This window comes from Macaca mulatta, chromosome 2 (genome assembly GCF_049350105.2).
Source record: "Macaca mulatta isolate MMU2019108-1 chromosome 2, T2T-MMU8v2.0, whole genome shotgun sequence".
In the NCBI taxonomy this organism is placed as follows: domain Eukaryota; kingdom Metazoa; phylum Chordata; class Mammalia; order Primates; family Cercopithecidae; genus Macaca; species Macaca mulatta.
This window is the reverse complement of record NC_133407.1, coordinates 183,812,774-183,830,475: the sequence shown is the minus strand read 5'-3', so window position 1 is coordinate 183,830,475 and position 17,702 is coordinate 183,812,774. Positions and strand designations below refer to the sequence as shown.

At 40.1% G+C, this 17,702-nt stretch overlaps 1 protein-coding gene and 1 long non-coding RNA gene across 9 annotated transcripts in view; one reads left to right on the top strand and one right to left on the bottom strand.

Annotated features, from left to right (window-relative positions):
• LOC144339425 (uncharacterized) overlaps window positions 1-17,702 on the bottom strand; it is a 73,108-nt gene that overhangs the window by 15,688 nt on the left and 39,718 nt on the right. The gene's annotated exons all lie outside the window — the stretch shown is intronic.
• Window positions 1-17,702, top strand: part of COL8A1 (collagen type VIII alpha 1 chain) — a 151,201-nt gene that overhangs the window by 112,376 nt on the left and 21,123 nt on the right. For 4 of the 8 annotated variants that reach the window (XM_028844689.2, XM_028844686.2, XM_077994041.1 and 1 more), the window contains one exon: window positions 7,403-7,514. The exons of the other annotated variants lie outside the window; for them this stretch is intronic. In XM_028844689.2, the coding sequence (XP_028700522.1) occupies window positions 7,512-7,514 (3 nt within the window). In that variant the 5' untranslated portion in view covers window positions 7,403-7,511. The remainder of the gene's footprint in view (window positions 1-7,402; window positions 7,515-17,702) is intronic. 8 annotated transcript variants of the gene reach the window in all.

The window sequence follows — 17,702 nt, the reverse complement described above, 5'->3', positions numbered from 1 at the left end:
TAACTATGAAGACTCACAGAGATTTATTGCCTCCATTCCCAGCCTGACATTTGGCTCAGCACAGAGGGCAGGCAGCCAAAAAGAAGTCCTCTACTAAGGTATGAAGGGAATTGGCTGCTTGTAAAGTCCAGACTTGGGAGTGACACAAACAGGGCTTTTACACAGCCAGCAAAGCCTCATCTGTTTGAAGTCAGATCAATTGATTTCTTGAACATTTCAAATAAGCAAAATTCTGCAGAAAATGGGAGCCAGATGAATTTTTGACTCAGGAGTTCCTTGGAAGAGAGGTAGAAAATGGTCAAAGAACATCTTCTATTTCACATTTGCTCTCCCAATAGACTTACTCTCCAGAACTATACCCACATGACACGTATATAGAAACAATGATTGAATAAACTTAGGGAAGGGTAGAATTTTTCTTATTGAAATAAAAAAGGAAACACTATATGTCTGATATAAATATATATCAAATTTCTCTTAAAGTACTACACTGATTCTGAAGGAGCTCCAAAACACTTAGCATCTATTGTGGACCTGGCACTGTGTTGGCAATTTTTGCAAACCTCAGAGGTTAGTTATTATTTTCATGGTACACCTAAAGAAACTGAGGTTTATGGTGATTCTGTAACTTGGCAGAGGACACAATGATTGTAAATGAAGAGACTGAGATTGACTCCTCAAAGGAGTCCCCAGCTGATTCTCGGAGTTGAAATGGAAATGGAAAGAATCAGATTTCTAAGACTAAGTTTCTTCTCTACTGGCTATTGCTAGTTTGCACCTCCTTGCACATGGTACAGGAATAAATTGGCAGCCTGTGTTGAAGCTGTAACTACTAGGTCAGGAGTAGTCAGGCAGTTGTGTGCATGTCAGGTTCGCTACCTCGCCAAGCAGGAGCAGCCTATGCACAAATTTCCCCAGGAACAATAAGGGGACAAAAATGGAGTCCCCTCTCTCCAATACTCTCTGGCTTTAGATATATAGAGAAAACATGTGGAACTTGAAAAGAAGAAAACAGACACCCTCTCATACCTAGTTGTTATCTTGTTAACACCTTGTTCTTTGTACTTGTGACTTTCACAGAAGATGAAATATTTATTTTCTCTTAATTTCACATATGCTGCTCAGAAGCCCCCAGGTTTCGTGGAATTTTTATTAAGAATTCCAGCTATTCCAGCAATAAATTTTAGACACCACAGCTTTGGCTGACAGAGAGGCGATACATACCATGTTTGGTACAACTGACCTCTAGGGATTTTTCTCTCTGCTTTCTTCTGCTTTTTCTTCTAGTGAAACTGTCCCGTTATTGGTTTTTATTAATACGATCATATTTTCCCTTCTCAGAAATCTCATTTTTGAGATAAGGAAATAATAAAAATGGTAATAGATAGTCATCGCTGGTATTTCGTTGGCTCTCCTCTGCTCTTGCATTGGAACTGACTGCTCTGTTTCTTGAGCACTTTGATACCAGCAAAGAAAATCACACACATTTTAGCATGGGATTTTTAATGTGTATCTATGTTAATCCGGCCCACTCCTGACATTTGTCATGCTTTGGGCGAAAGTACAAATAAAGGTCCAGATACCATACTCAAATACTTAAAAGTTATCAGTTGAGTTAACAAACTGCTAAAAAAATGTTCTATCCTTCTGCCTTGGCAATATACCTTCATATCAAGCTGGGAGGTAAAGTTCAAATTTTCAGACTCTTTGGAGTTCTAAATGCGAAGATGCAGGGAGACCAGCCTGCTGCTGGGTTCTTTTGTTCCCACCCTCAACTCTGCTATGGACCACAACAGATTTCACGGCAAAACTCTATTCACACAGCAAAACGCTATCCACAACTTCCAGCAAACAGCTGTTCCCTAGCCCCATGTTGGTCCTAGGCTTGCATCCCAGTGATACAGTGTATGTCAAGAGGCAGGACCCTGAACAAAAGCCTGTGCAGACACTGGAAAGGGCTTGAGATCATCTGCACAGAGAATCCAGGATCCTGGGCATCCAGAGCATGGTCTAGGAGGGTGGGCTCTGCATAACACAATCCTTTGGCTTCTCACCCCATGGCAGCTGAGGGAGACATGGCTGGAGGACAGTCAGACCAAAGGCCCCTCTTGGCCCAACCTGGGTAGTACTTGGAGTTAATGTCCCCTTTGTTGTCATGGATAAGTGGGAATCAACCTCTTTAACTGCACACTTTTCATTCATACCTTCTAGGTGGCAGAGAAAGGTATTTCAAAAGAGATTTGTAACTAGAATTTCAAGATCCCTAGCTTCATAAGGCAAATTATCTGCACCTTGGTATCACTGAGGATTACGCAACTTGCTCTTTGAATTGCAACTGCAATCATCTGATTTCCTACCCCAGTTTCCAATGGTCCAAAGCCAACGAAGAAGCAGAACCTGTTACATATTCCAAAGGAGACATCGTAACAATGAATTATTATCTAACATAGAAATAACTTTAATTAAGAGAAGAGAATACAAGCACATATTTCATTGTCATAAATTTCTTTAGAAGACAAAATAAGCAGAAGTCAAAGAAATGTACTCTGGGAGATGAGAGGGAGAGATGGGTTCCTTGGGTTTACATTTGTTCTAAGTAAGATAGGCTGTGCACCCCCTGCCTGTCTGAACCTCTGAATCCACTCCTGCCTCCACCAGTAATGATAGCAATAATAATAACGGTGAATACCTACATCGCACTTACTTCATGCCAGACATCATTCTAAACACTTTACATGCATATACTTATTTAATCTGCATTAAAGTCCTGTGAGGTAGGTACTATTATTATCCTCATTTTCTAGAAAAGGAAAATGAGGCACAAAAACATTTTTGGAAAAAAAACAAACTTTACCTGAAGTCACGTAGGTAATAGGGTTCAGGGCTGGGATTTTAACCCAGGCAGTGTGGCTCTAGAATCCATCCACCCAGGATCATGTTTTACTTCTTGAGGTGGTCTACCACCCAAGGACTAGCCAGCTCAGCCAGTTGGTCACCATCTACTCTGCAGTGATTCCCCAAGTAACCATGCATTTGACCCCAGTAGTTAGAGGCCTCACCTAGGAAAACTGTCTCTCTGGCTGACCTGGGATATCTTGCTTTCATATGGGGTGATCTACCACCTAAGGACCAGCCAGCTCAGTCAGTTGGTCACTATCTACTCTGCCAGGCTTCCCCAAGTAACCATGCATTTGACTCCAGTAATTGGAGGCTTGACCTAGAAGAACTGTCTCTTTGGCTGACCTAGGATTTCTTGCTTTCTCTGTGGTAAGAACAGCCTCCACCTTCTCAGGCCCAGGGACCATCACCCACCAGAAGCCTGGAAAACCATATCACCCCCAAATTCTGTCAACACCTAACTGAACTTTTTAAATAGAAGCTTTGTGCATGAGAATTTTCTTATCTTCTTGTCTGAAGGTTCACAAAACATTAGAGATTGTGCTTATTTTTGTTTCCAATTTATACTAGAGTTCTCTGCATGTAAGAGGTATCCAGAGATTTTTTAATAAATAAAGTTCTTCTTGTTCTTCAATAAGTCTGAATTTTAATCTGGCAGCTCAATGAATATAAAGAGTAGAACAACATTTGTATAAAATTGCAAATTCAATTGTGAGTTGCATGAATATGAAAAAGTATGTATGTGCCCCTGTACATACATGTGTGTGCGTGTACATCATGATCTATTCAATATTCAAAGTTTCCATTCAAACAGGTAATATGTTGTTAGTAGTTAAGTGCTTAGAACCTGGGGGTAGATTCCTTGCGCTCAAATTCCGGTCCTGTTACTGACTGACTGTAGGACTTTTGACATGCTATTTAAAACCTCTGTGCCTCGAATTCCACATAGATAAGTAAGAATAATTATAGTAGTAGCTTTCAGTCAGGCAGATTTTTCTTTTTTCTTGAGACGGAGTCTCCCTCTGTCGCCCAGGCTGGAGTGCAGTGGTGAGATCTTGGCTCACTGCAACCTCTGCAGTCAGGCAGATTTTTCTAAGAATTAAGTGTGACATAATATAGGTGCTTAAATCAATTAAGCAATGTAAAGCGCTTTTAACAGTGTCTGGCCAATAGTAAGTTCTCCATAAATGTTAGCTATCATGTCAAACCATCCCATAATTCAAGTATAAATATGGTACCATTCAACACATAAAATAGTTGCATTTTTTAAGGGAATTAATGAAGTAGTTAACCATACTTTCTCCTTATGGTTATTAAGAGAACAGTTAATAATAGTTAACAGAAAAAAACATAACAAAGAGGATACAAGGAATAACAGAATATAATACATGCTGCATTGGCCACCAAGTGTAGGCAATGCAACAAGTTACATTATGAAATGGCTCACAGAGACATGGTCTTGGCTATCAAAATTAACAGCTGATTCAGTATTCTGCTCTGTCTTAGAGGAAGCTTCACCCTTCTCAGAATAACAGGAAGCACAGACTTCAATCTTAGCTCCAGTCTGGTACAACTGCTCAAACTCACACCAACCAACAGCAAGAGAATGAACTTCACAATCCCCAGCCAACATCCCATCCATTCAGCTAAGGGTATCTAGTAGAACAGGGAATACAATGAAAATCCACAATCATGTCGTTTTTTGTTTACACTCTCTACAATGAAGCCAGAGGGAATTACAGCAAGACTGCTGTATCCAAGATGTTTCAAAGCATATGCACCAGTCTAATCCTTTTTGGAGGCCAAATTCCTTCTTTTGTGATATTAACATTTGCTGTACAAACCCCTCCCAAATTCGTCCCCAGGCCTTCTTCAAGGTAAAGCTTGGAACAACTTATACTACATCTAGTTTTAGTTTGCGTCATTAGGATGTGGTATTTTCTCAATATCATTCGCATAAGTCACGGATCCCTGTAACCAGAGTAATCCTCCATTGGTCCTTGAACTCCTTTTGGTCAAATCTATGTTCTTGGCACCCAACCTAAGAATGTTAACATTTCATGGTTGCTAGATGTTTTTAATACCATTCTCTTCTCTAACACAACAGATTTCTCTTCTGATGCCTAATCAAAATTATTTAAATTACATTCCAATTTCAGAAAAGTGTTCTAAACACCATTCAATGCAACACAAAGTGGTTGTGACCACAGGTATTTTCTTTCTTAGGCTAATATGTAGTATTTATATATCAAATGTTAGCTCAACAAACCCAAGAGATATTACTTCTTTTAAAGACAATTTTGTTCATAGATGTGCCTAAAAAGAGCTGGCTGGTAAAAAGAATATGAATATCCTATTGGATCCTGGAACCACAGTAATGGCAAGAATACAAAGGCTATATACTGTATATTAGTCAAGCTACCCTTTGTTGAGTTTCTGCTAATGGTCAGGCCTCAGCATTTGTTACCAAATATGATCCCCATAGGAATTATTATTCCAATTTTTCATGCTAAGATATGGCTGTGTATTCCCTAAGATTACACAGCTGATCAGTGGCAAAACCAGAATCCAAATCCAGGTGGCTAGGATTTTGCAGCCCATAGGCTCTTTCTACCTTGCAGGCCACCTTACAGCACATGTTCCCCAATCACTGAGGCATACTTGGGAAAGAAGAACTGAGACTTAACAGCTCACTCAATCCATGCTTAAGGTTGGGAAGCAAATTATCACTACAATTATCTGGGAAAGGAAAAGTAAACTTTTATATTCCTGCCTCATTAATATAATCCTTTAACAATACTTCATTTTCCCCTAGTGTTTTCTTTGAGAAAGAATATAATAGACCTCAAGGGAAAATATGACACTATTAAAATTAATATTCACCATAATAATTGGACTTGACTCTCAGAAGCCAGTACTACTGACAGTTAAAGTTGATGTCCTGGCCGGTGCAGTGGCTCACGCTTGTAATCCCAGCACTTTGAGAGGCCGAGGCCAGTGCATCACCTGAGGTCAGGAATTCGAGACCAGCCTTACCAACATGGAGAAACCCCATCTCTACTAAAAATGCAAAATTAGCCAAATGTGGTGGCAGGCACCTGTAATCTCAGCTACTTGGGAGTCTGAGGCAGAATTGCTTGAACTCATGAGGCAGAGGTTACAGTGAGCCAAGATTGTGCCATTGCACTCCAGCCTGGGCAACAAGAGCAAAACTCCGTCTCAAAAAAAAAAAAAAAAAAAAATTATGTCCTCCAGAGGAGGGGGACTCTCTTATGATATTGCATCACAAATTTGTGTAAAGCATTAACTCTTTTCGGTTCCTTCAGATATGTTTTTGCATTCTACCTTAACAATAATAAGTGTAGTACCGTAACACCTTCAAAGAGATGGTGCCTCCTCCAAGCCTGAAATCCTCTGTGGTTCATCTTTTCCCTGTGGGTTTGATTCTGCAGCTCAGAAGGTGACACTTTTTACAATACAACTTCATTCATTTTACAGCTTGCTTTCTCTGATGATTTGGGATCTCACCTATTTTGCCACCATTTATTAATCTTAGAGCTCCTCAGACACAAGGTTTTCATTTAATATTTAACTTTGGCACAGAGACATTTTTAAGTTTCTCCAGCCCAAGGCTTGGAAAAGAGCTAAGGAAATGTAGCCAGGAGAACTCTACAATAATATTTTTAAAACCTCATATGTCCAGATTTAAAAATACATACATTTATCTTTTCTTCAGGAACAGCAATAACTCTAAGCTGACAAGATTTTTATTAATATGCTGGGTAACAGCTGGTGGACCCAACATGTTTTTTTGGAAAAAGAAAGAAACCTCAAATACCTTTCATTTACCCGTGATGACCTGGCTCAGTCCTTGAGAGGATTAGGAGCATTTCTTTCATAAAGTCACATTTCATTAGGATGAATGTTTTGCTGCAACCCAACTATATTGTAGCCCATCAGCCTTTCAGTTGATTACCGAAAAGTGGATCAACCTATAAGGCATCCTGCCACTGAACTTCTGAGTCTTAACATGCAGCAAGGTATAGAGGTGTAAGATACTATAAAAGACAAAGCAAATGCCCCAAAATAAAGAAGTGAGAAGTAAAGATAATACTAATGACAATAAAGTCATATTTTTCAGAATGAGTTGGCATGAGAAACTAATACTAGAAGAATTATATCAATTTCTTGGGCCTGGAACAAGAATATTGCCCATTCTCCTGTTGAATGTGGTATAAGGAGATTGTCACAAACAGTAAAACACAATGGAAGCTTGTCTGCATAAAAGTAACATTTGATTGAGATCAATACATAACTAATCCCATTTCAAATCCAAAATAAAATCAAAATTGGTGACATTAAGGCAAATTATTAGCAGAGTTGTCAGGGCAAAATAAACATTCCTTTTAGTCAGAAGGGGCCTACATTCCTGGATAAGGGACTCCCATTAACTCAAACTCTTGCAAGTTAAGGAATACTGAAAAACATTTTCTTTTTTGCACAGTTGTTCCTACAATCAAGCTCCAAATCATCTGGTCTGATTGTACATGTACTAGAAGGATCACATGGGACTCACAGTCTGTAATCTGCTGATGACCAAATAGGACCGTCAGATGGTATGGGCTATTGCACACTAAGAGCTGACATTTACGAATCACTAGCTACCAGATACTTTTCAGAGCACTGTATATGGAGAAATTTCATTTACCCTTAACAGCACCCAAGTGTAATATGTATTACTAGATGTCACCATTTTATAGGTGAAGAACATGGAGTAAGTGACTTGACCAAGGTCACATAGACCATGAGGGGCAGACCTGAAGCTTAAGGATCTGCTTTAGATCTCATACACATAACTTTCCTGCTATGCTGGCTCTCATACACTTGCCGTCTTACCAGTCAGAATTCTCAGTAAACAGCTTTCTGAGTACCTGATAGAAAATGTTAGTGCAGAGTCAGGTTGGTGCAGTCCTTGGACACCACCCTCACCCTTCTTATTGTCCCCAGTCTCTAACTCTACCAGAGGTCTTCCTCCCTGAGAGGCTATACTCTCAAAAACTCTCCATCTGGCCAGCCCTTCATTCCAATTGGTACCTTCTTATTGGGACAATGATCTCCATTAGAGAATAGGTAAAGGTTAATCTTATCAAAGTTATTCACACGCATGTGAATTCTAAGTTATTCATGTGTGTGAATGACTTCGTAGGATAACTCTATCAGAGAGTACTTGTATTTCAGAAGAGGGTTTTGTTAACCCAAATGAATCATACAAGAAAGGATTTTGTTGTTATTTGGTTGCTTTTGTGGTGCCTGTGGTATAAAGAGCACAGCATTTGGAGTCAGAAAGAAACTGAAATCCTAGCTCTGCCAATATCAGGTATGTAAAATTGTGCAAGTAACTCAATATTCTGAATCTCTGGTTCCTCACCTTGTTTTTAAGTTGACAACTCTTCATAGGAGTGTTGTCACAATTAAATAAGATGATGTATATCTGGCACCAAAGACACTGCCTGGCATATGAAGGGCATCTAATAAATGTCAGTCCTTATCCTATCCTCCAACCATTTCCTGAAGGACAAGGGCCATCATTTTACCAGGAATATTGGATTAAGAAGGTTTCTAGTTGTTGATAAGGGCAGACATTCTGCTATCTGCCTCCTTGGTAGCCTGCCAACTATTCATGTGCTCCTTGGAAAAGGAAACTTTTCCAAAAAGCAGGGACCTCAGAGGGCTGGTGAGACAGTGTCCTGTCACTAAAGCTTCACTAGAGATTGGCATTCACAATATTAGCATCATGTTGCTATATGCTATAAAAGAGACAAAGTACTATCTTTTCCTTACCCATTGTAAGTTTCACTGGGACCCCTGTAACAAAAGACAGATTGGGCCAGGTGCGATGGCTCACACCTGTAATCCCAGCACTTTGGGAGGCCAAGGCAGGTGGATCATGAGGTCAGGAGATCGAGACCAGCCTGGCCAACATGGTGAAACCCTGTCTCTACTAAAAATAGAAAAATTAGCTGAGTGTAGGGGTATGCACCTGTAGTCTCAGCTACTCGGGAGGCTGAGGCAGGAGAATTGCTTAAACCCGGGAGGCGGAGGTTGCAGTGAGCCAAAATGGCGCCATCGTACTCCAACCCGGGCGACAGAGTTAGACTCTCTCCAAAAAAAAAAAAATTACAAAAGACAGATTGACAAGAGAAAATCATACAATTTCTTGTTTTGATTCAAGCTTCCACAGACAAATTTGTTTAATATAAGTTATATGTGACATGGGAGCCTTCAGAAATGAAGACCCAAAGACCCAGGACAAACTTTTTCATGAACAGCTGTGCAGAAGTAAGATTAGAGAACAAAAGGGTATGGTCTAGTGGTAATTAACTGGGGGTAAATGGGAACTTAGCAAGGCCTGTTTGTTCAGATTCTTCATGGCCTCTCGGTATAGGGCAGGACATGTTTGGAATGAGGGTTGTATGACCTGCTTTCTGGAGAAATAGGTCAGATAATTCTTTTCAGGCTCACTTCAGGAGAGAAAGGCAGAAGAAGGTCAAAGCATGACCTTCTTGCTTCTGAGGTTTTCTCAATTACCTTCACCTTAAAACACTCAGTATGCTAAGGTATCATATTGTAGGATAGTGTGTCCTTCGCGATATCAACACCGAAATGGCATAGTCCGCTTTTTAAAGAGATTCATCAGCATTGCCTACAAATTTATTCTTTCACTCAAAAACATGTATTCATCAACTACCATGTGTCAAATGTTGTGCTAAGTACTTAAGACTGCAGAGATAAATGACAGCCAGTGAACTAGGTTTCCTAAGAGCACAGGTGACAATAAAAGAGAGAACAGAAAAGAGTTGTTCTACCAAGAGGTACACACATATATTTATATACAGATATACTCACAAGACACAGAATCATACTCAAAGGACAGTGATTAGCATCCATGGTGTCATCAATTCAGTCATTTTTTTCCACATTTTTTGGAGCACCTACTATTTGCCAGCCACTGGGAAAACAGAACAGTGAAAAGACAGGCCAGGTCCCTGTCTCTTGCAGAGTTTAAATATATGGCAGAGGAGATAGGCAATGAATAAATTAAATAAGCAGGATAATTTCAGCTATTGAGAATGCTATGAATGAGGCAATGTGATAGAGAGTGACTGGGTTTGTGCACCGCCTTCGCCAGAGTGGTCAAGGAAGTGACCTCTGAGGGGACAGCATTTCACCAAGATCTGCACGACATGAAAAGGGGCCATTCACGTGCAGAGCTGGAAAAAGACCTTTTGGGCAGAAAAACAGCTTGTCCAAAGGCCCTGACAGAACCAAATTGGTGAATCCAAAGAACAGAGAGAAGGTCAGTGTGGCCGATATTTATTCAACAAGTGGAAATGGAATTAGGGACAGGAAAGAATCAGACAAGATAGGGATCTGTAAGTCACAGAAGGGAGTCTGGATTCAATGAATAATAGGAATGTATTGGAGGGTTTTTAAAAGAATGCTATGACCTGATTTACATTTGTTAAATAAGAGAGAGTATTCATATAATCACACTCTAACAAAGTTAAATGCATTCATGAATAATTATTTTATATTATACATAGACTGATGACCATTTTTGAATAATTGTAACTTAAAATATACTAATTCTAGCTAGAAGTTTAATTTTAACATCACTGGGTTAAATGTAATGATTGAGAAGTCATTTGAGGATATTTCAGTGACCTTGAGGTCTATAATGATCATCATTTATTAGGTGTGAGGCAAAAAGGTCTCTTTTAATAAATTCTGGCCAAGAAGATGCCAGGCAATGTAAACTCCACTTGAAATTAATGCCCCTCAGCCTAGTGTGCTTTCTGCAAAACAGTCATGCTTGAGCGGGAGCCTTTCTAGCTCATCAAGCTAGTTTTGTGATTTTAATTCTGTGCAGCTGAGAATAAGCCAACGGCTCTTCTGTGTTTTGCTTTCATGAAAATCCCAGGATGTTAACTGTGAAGATGCTAACGGACCCAAAGTGTAATACTAGGCATGGCTAGGTTTTCAAGGGATCTTAGCTCACCCCCTCTGTAGGATGAGGTGTCCATATGGTGTCATATGGGGACATTAAGAAGCCACCTTCCCTCAAAGGTCCTCTGAGTGAGCCTCAGACTCCTGGCTTCCCCATCATACATTCCTCCTTGGGTGACCAGAACTCTAGTAAAAGACAACTGTTTTATCCTGAAGGAGTAATCCAGTGATACCATTGTCAGTCATGAATACCTTCCAATGTTGGTCTGTTAAAGTATCCAGTTACTGCCTAGCAAAGTCCATATGCATTTTTTCTTAAGTCAGAGGAGAATTCCGGGAAGCCCACAATGTGGCTTTAAGATCATTCATAAATAAGTAATAGTACATCCAGACAACAGAATATTATTCAGTGCTAAGATCAAAGGAGCTATCAAGCCATGAAAGACATGTAGGAATCTTAAGTGCATATTACTAAATAAAGAAGCTAATCTGAGAAAACTACATACTGTATAATTCTGGAAAAGGCAAAACTATGGAGATGGTAAAAAGATGGGAAATTTTCAGGGGTTGGGGAGGGTGGGTAGAGAGGAAAGAACAGGCAGAGCACAAAGGATTCTTGGAGTGGTGAAACTACTCAGTACAATACATGTCATTATGCATTTGTCAAAACTCATAGAATGTACAACAACAAGAGTGAACGCTAATGTAAAATGGACTTTGGGTGATAATGACGTTTCAGTGTAGGTTCATCATTTGTAATAAATGCAACATTGTGGAGCAAGATGTTCATAATGGGGGAGATTGTGCCAGTGTGGGGGTAGGAGGAATATACGGGAACTTTGTACTCCCCCATATAGTCCTGTAAACCTAAAACTGCTCTAAAAAATAAAGTCAGTTTTTAGAAATTAAGTGATACACGGCAGAATGAAATAAAATTAGATCTTATTAAAAATGGGGAGCAGGTTTATGTGGAAGATCTCAAGGAGTAATCCCAGGCAGCATGATGGGGATGCCAAAGGATCCAGGGCTCACCGAACAATGGCCAGAACTTGTAGGGAGTGTGTTTCGTGGCCTCCTGGAGATGATGTTTCCAGCCTGAAGATGTCTTTACCAATGGGAACAAATAACTCATACGTAACAATGAGGCATTGATGCCATGTAGTCTTCCGGTGTCTTGAATCCAGAGTAGTCCTGAAGAGTGTGGCCTTTGGAGATAGACCAGCAGATTCAAATCCTACTACGCTACCTGTTAGCTGGGTGATGACCTCAGGCAAGTGGTTTAACCTTTTTGGGCCCTCGATTCCTTGTCTTCAAAATGATTACAATAATAGTCACTGCCTCCCAGGGTTACTGGGATTGTATTAAATGGGATAATTTATGTAAAGCATCTAGTGCAGTGTCAGAACTTGGTAAACCTTCATTCAAAGTTTGTGATGTGACTGAATATAGTCATTATTAGTAGAACGTAGTAGTGTTTGAAACAGTCTAAGCCCTCACAAAATATGTGTTGTTTGATTTATTAATAATAACAAGACTTCAAGTAGGCCATGTTTAATGCCTGGCTTCCATGTCACAGCGAGCAGGCTTTTCTGGGTTTTTAAGGGGAATGGCAGCCAAGAGTGAGCCAAACCCTCCTCTAACCGAATATCACTGCATTTTAGTATGAAGTTTCGCCTCTGATTGTGATCTACACCTGTATGTTTCACAAATAGGACAAGATAAAATACAGACTTCAGCTGCTACTATTTCTATTCATGTAGAATCTTTATTGTGGGGATCTTTATTTTAAAAGTAACTTTGTATCAGTTTGAGGTCTTTGAAGGAAAAGCTTTAGGTAAATTATAATATATAATTGCATTTTATGTGTTTAATCCAAAAGGTACTTTAACGAATGCTGGAATGTTTATTTCTATATCAAATCAGAACTCAGGATCGTGCATAGCTTACCGTGTGAACTCAGGATCATGCATGGCTTACCCTATGCAGCTACCTTGTGTTTCTGTACCACTATGCCTGCTTTGATAACTATGCAGGGGAGAGAAATGATAGGTTAGAAAATGAATAGATAGGTAAGTAGATGACAGATTATATATATATATTAAATATATATAAAAATATATAAATATATATAAATATATACAAAATATATATAAATATTTTTATAAAAATATATTTTTGAGATGGAGTTTCACTCTGTTGCCCAGGCTTGAATACAGTGACACAATCTTGGCCCACTGCAACTTCCACCTACCAAGTTCAAGCGATTCTCCTGCCTCAGCCTCCCAAGTAGCTGGGATTACAAGTGCCCACCACCACGCCCCGCTAATTTTTGTATTTTTAGTAGAGATGGGGGTTTGCCATGTTGGCCAGGCTGGTCTCGAAGCCCTGACCTCACGCAATCCACCTTCCTTGGCCTCCCAAAGTGCTGGGATTACAGGCATGAGCCACCATGCCAGACCCGATAGACATATATTTTTGTAAAATGAATTTTATTCACAGGTTATGGTGCTATTTGATTGTGTTAGAAGCCAGAACAAGTAGAATCCAACAGTAAGACTCTAGTATGGTTCCTCTAAAAAAAATCCAGAATATCATTATATGCCAAAAAATATGTATATTTAGTAATTCTTAGCCTGCCTCAGAGTTCTTATGAATAACTCATCATTTTTTTCAGTGTGCACCTGTATAAGGCCAGGTACTCATAGAGATCATTCAAAAGCTATTTATGTTTGCTATGCAATGTCTTCCATTTGCATTCTTTGCAAGTCTTGTTCAGACTGATGTTAAAATAAGTTTGTTTTTTATGGATACACATCAAGGATTGGAGAGCAGAAAAAGCCTGATCACATGCTGGGAGATGGAGAGGAGCCAGCACGAGATTGTAAAAATGTTGGCAACTATTACCTAAGCCCAACATGTGTGTTGGGCTGTTCATATCCAGCCCAACACACGTGAACAGTTAAATGTTTCCCTGTTACTCATTTCACAGAGATTGAAACTGACACAGGGAAGGAGTCTGAGCAGTGAACTCCTCAGCCAGGCAAACCCTCTAGACTGTGAGTCATTCCAGGACAGGAGCCTCATTCTCCACTCATTAGTGAGTCTCCAGCACTTGTTGTGTCTCAGCACTTGCTAAGTACTGAAAAAGGTGATCAATGAATTAATTAATGAGTGAAAGCATTTCTCTGCATTCCTCTAGTCTGAGACCTCCAATCTTCAAGTCAAGCACTGGAATGGATCTGGAGGTTGTTGAGCAAACCAAAGTAAATGGCCAAGCAATGTTTATTAGGGAACATATATGGAGGAAGAAACAGTAGTGGGTGTGAGGATCCCTTGTTACGTTGGCACATTCCTGGCTAGGGTCATACCCAACGATCCAGCAGGCCTGAAAGTCAGACGCCACGAGAAGGCTCCTGCCCTGTGGATTGTAAAGCATTTAAACTATATGATTAGAGAAGCATCAGCCCTTCCCCTGATGTGATCAGGAATAAACTACTGATATGACATAGCAGAACCTGGACTCCAGTCTCTCCTGGCCACTCATCAATCATGGCTAAAGAAAGCACCAAGCTGTCTGGTGTTCTCTCACCTGGCATATGAGAACCAAGTCTTATAACTCTAGCTATCTAACGTGGCAGGATTTGCCCCATCCATGTGCATGTTTGGGAAGCACAAGACCCTCCTCTGGCATGATGTGGGAAAAGAGGGCTGGGGTCCAAGCCTTGCCAATGACCAGGACTGTTCGTCTTCTGTGTAAACTGTAACCAGTTTCCATGGAGCTTTGGTGGAGGACAATTCCTTTCCTGGGAGGCCAGGCTGCAGGAGATTCCTCTTGAATACATTAACTCTTGTCTCTAAGTGGTGATGTGATAGACACAAATTAATCATGCCATGATGGCCACCCTCTCTTCCCAGAAACTGTGAGAGAGGCTTTGTGATGAGGCTAGGCTTCTCTAGGGTTCCTGTTACATTGTACCTCCATGTTATTCTCTACCCATTCCCAGCAAGGGTAATCCACCTATACCTCCCAGACTGTCCCAGGCCCAATACTTATAAATTTCCTGAGTCCCAGTTCCTTGGGCCATGTTCTCCATTATAGATCAATCGTCTGTCATATAAATCTTTGGACTGTGGGTAAGTCACTTAGCTTCTGTAGGCTTCTGGCGTTTCTGCTGCAAGATAGTCATAAAATCTGGCTATTGAGGAAAAGAGCCCTCCAAAAGAGGCACTACCGTCTAGTGGACTATTTTCATTTATTCCTTATTTTGTTTGCTTACAATTCTGGAACTTTAATACATTCTGGAACTTTAATAGAAATTTCAGGCACACAGCAGACCTATGGAGGAGGTATTTTGAGTTTTAATGCCACCCTACTTATATCACATTGGCATTTCCTTCTTGCTTTACAAGAAGTTGGTCCCTGAACCAGTGAGAAGGAAGATGATTTTGATTCAGTGTCCCACTGTGGCCTCTGAAGGACATTAGTCTTTACTGTGCTTCCAGTTCAAAGTGATCTGAAGAGATTGTAGGCACCAGATGGGACTCAGAAACCTGGGAAAGGGCAAAGAATCAGGGAAGCCACAGGAAAAAGAGAAAGGGGGAAAAAATAGAAAGTCTGATAAGGAAAGGAAGAAGGACTGGTTTCTTTGTATTTTTTTTTTCACGTCTGTCTTTGCCTTGGATTGACATTGAGGCAGAAGTGACCTTTAAGTTGTGCCTGAATCCTCTACAGCTCCTAGCATGGCAGTTCAAAATGTCTGTTGAATGGGACAAACAAGAAATCTAAAGTGGTGTGTGGTCATGAGCTCAGGGGAATGGGTCATGAACACTGCCCCAAACTTCACTGAATGTCCCCTGGTTAGTTTCACTTTGTAAGCAAATAAAATAAGGAATAAATGAAAATGTTACCAGAAAGGGGTACCAATCCAGATCCCAAGAGAGGTTTCTTGGATCTCACACAAGAAAGAATTTGAGGAAAACCCATAAAGTGAAATCAAGTTTATTAAGAAAGTAAAGGAATAAAAGAATGGCTACTCCATAGGCAGAGCAGCAGCTTGGGCTGCTGCACTAAGAATACTTACAATTATTTCTTGATTCTATGCTAAACAAGGGGTGGATTTGTGAGTTTTCTGGGGAAGGGGTGGGCAATTTCCAGAACTGAGGGTTCCTCCCTCTTTTAGACCATATAGTGTAACTTTCTGAAATTGCCATGGCATTTGTAAACTGTCATGGTGCTTGTGGGAGTGTCCTCTATCATGCTAATGCATTATAACTAGCATACAACAAGCAGAGAGGAGGGCCAGAGGGCACTTTCGTCACCATCTTGGTTTTAGTGGATTTTGGCCAGCTTCTTCATCACAACTTGTTTTATCAGCAAGGTCTTTGTGACCTGTATCTTGTGCCAGCCTCCTATCTCATTCTTTGACTAAGAATGCCTTAACCTCCTGGGAATGCAGCCCAGTAGGTCTCAGCCTTATTTTATCCAGCCCCTATTCAAGATGGAGTTGCTCTGGTTTGAACGCCTTTGAGAAAAATACTCCATTAGAGAGTAATGCTTGTCCTGCTGGAAACTTTTCCTCAATACCCAGATTCTATTACTGTCTTACAGCAGAGAAGCCACAAACCTACAGAAGCTGAATCACAGAGGCTGGTGGCAAGCTCAGGACAGACACCACATTTCCCAGCTCTCAGAGTTAGAACTGTGAGATTCAGATGAATGAACAAAATATAAAAGACGGGGAAAGTAAAATAAATTGCAGACTGCACAAAGTTGGAATGGAATCATGACAACCAATCCTTAATCTGTTTGCTATTAGGGTGGAGAACAAGATTGCATTCTGTTCCTCTGGAATTCAGACACACTTTCTGATATTTAAAGGAATACAAGGAAAGCTCACACAGGCTGAGCTGGGTCTCTTTATAGTGTAAATATCTTTCCAATGGGAAAAAAAATTACTGAAAGATGGTAAGTTTGTCTTCTGACAATATTTCCCAGACGTTTTTCTAGTGTTCACAAAGCTCTCTTGGAGTGTCACTATTTCTGAGGAGTGGTAACTTTAAAGCAAAAGGAAGGAAAATTTCAATAAGAACCAAGCTGCCCCGATTCTCCCTTTATTTTTAAACAGAACCATCAAAGGGCAGCTAACGGAAATATACTTAAGTGGCATTAATTCATCCTTAAGAGAACTCTCAAAGAGTTTTATTGCTACATAAGGGAAAGCTATAAACCAGCAGGAGTGGAAAGCAAAGAAAATAAGTCTGGGGAGACATCTTGTGTAAGAAAGTGAGCAGGTGGTCAATAATGTATCCTTGGCTGGTTTCCACAGCAAGGAGACAGAAATTCATGGCAAGGATGTGGCCCACAAAACAGACCATCACAGAGAAAAGAATTATGAAACTTTGCAAAATGCTGTTGAAGAGTTCACTTGAATATGAAATAATAAAATGCTCATCTCCTCTCCTTTTTATCAATACCCATCCCATTTCATGTTAATACTCGACTCCAACCTACTGCCTGACTATGTCCAATCCCTGGCATGATTAAAGACAACAACAACAAAAATAACTAAGATAGGCAGGACCAACGACAGTGAGGTTTTAGACCTAAAAGTAACATTGGGGTCAGTTAGTCTAACAATCTTGGTTTTACAAACAAGGAAATGGGTCTTAGAGGTTACTTTTGTAGAGAGAAAGAGAACTTCAGAGGTTTTTCCTTGCAATGAGAAGTCTTAAATTGTATATTCAGACTGGAGATTTAGAAAAATGCCTCTATGATCCTGTCATTCAGCTCAAGCTAA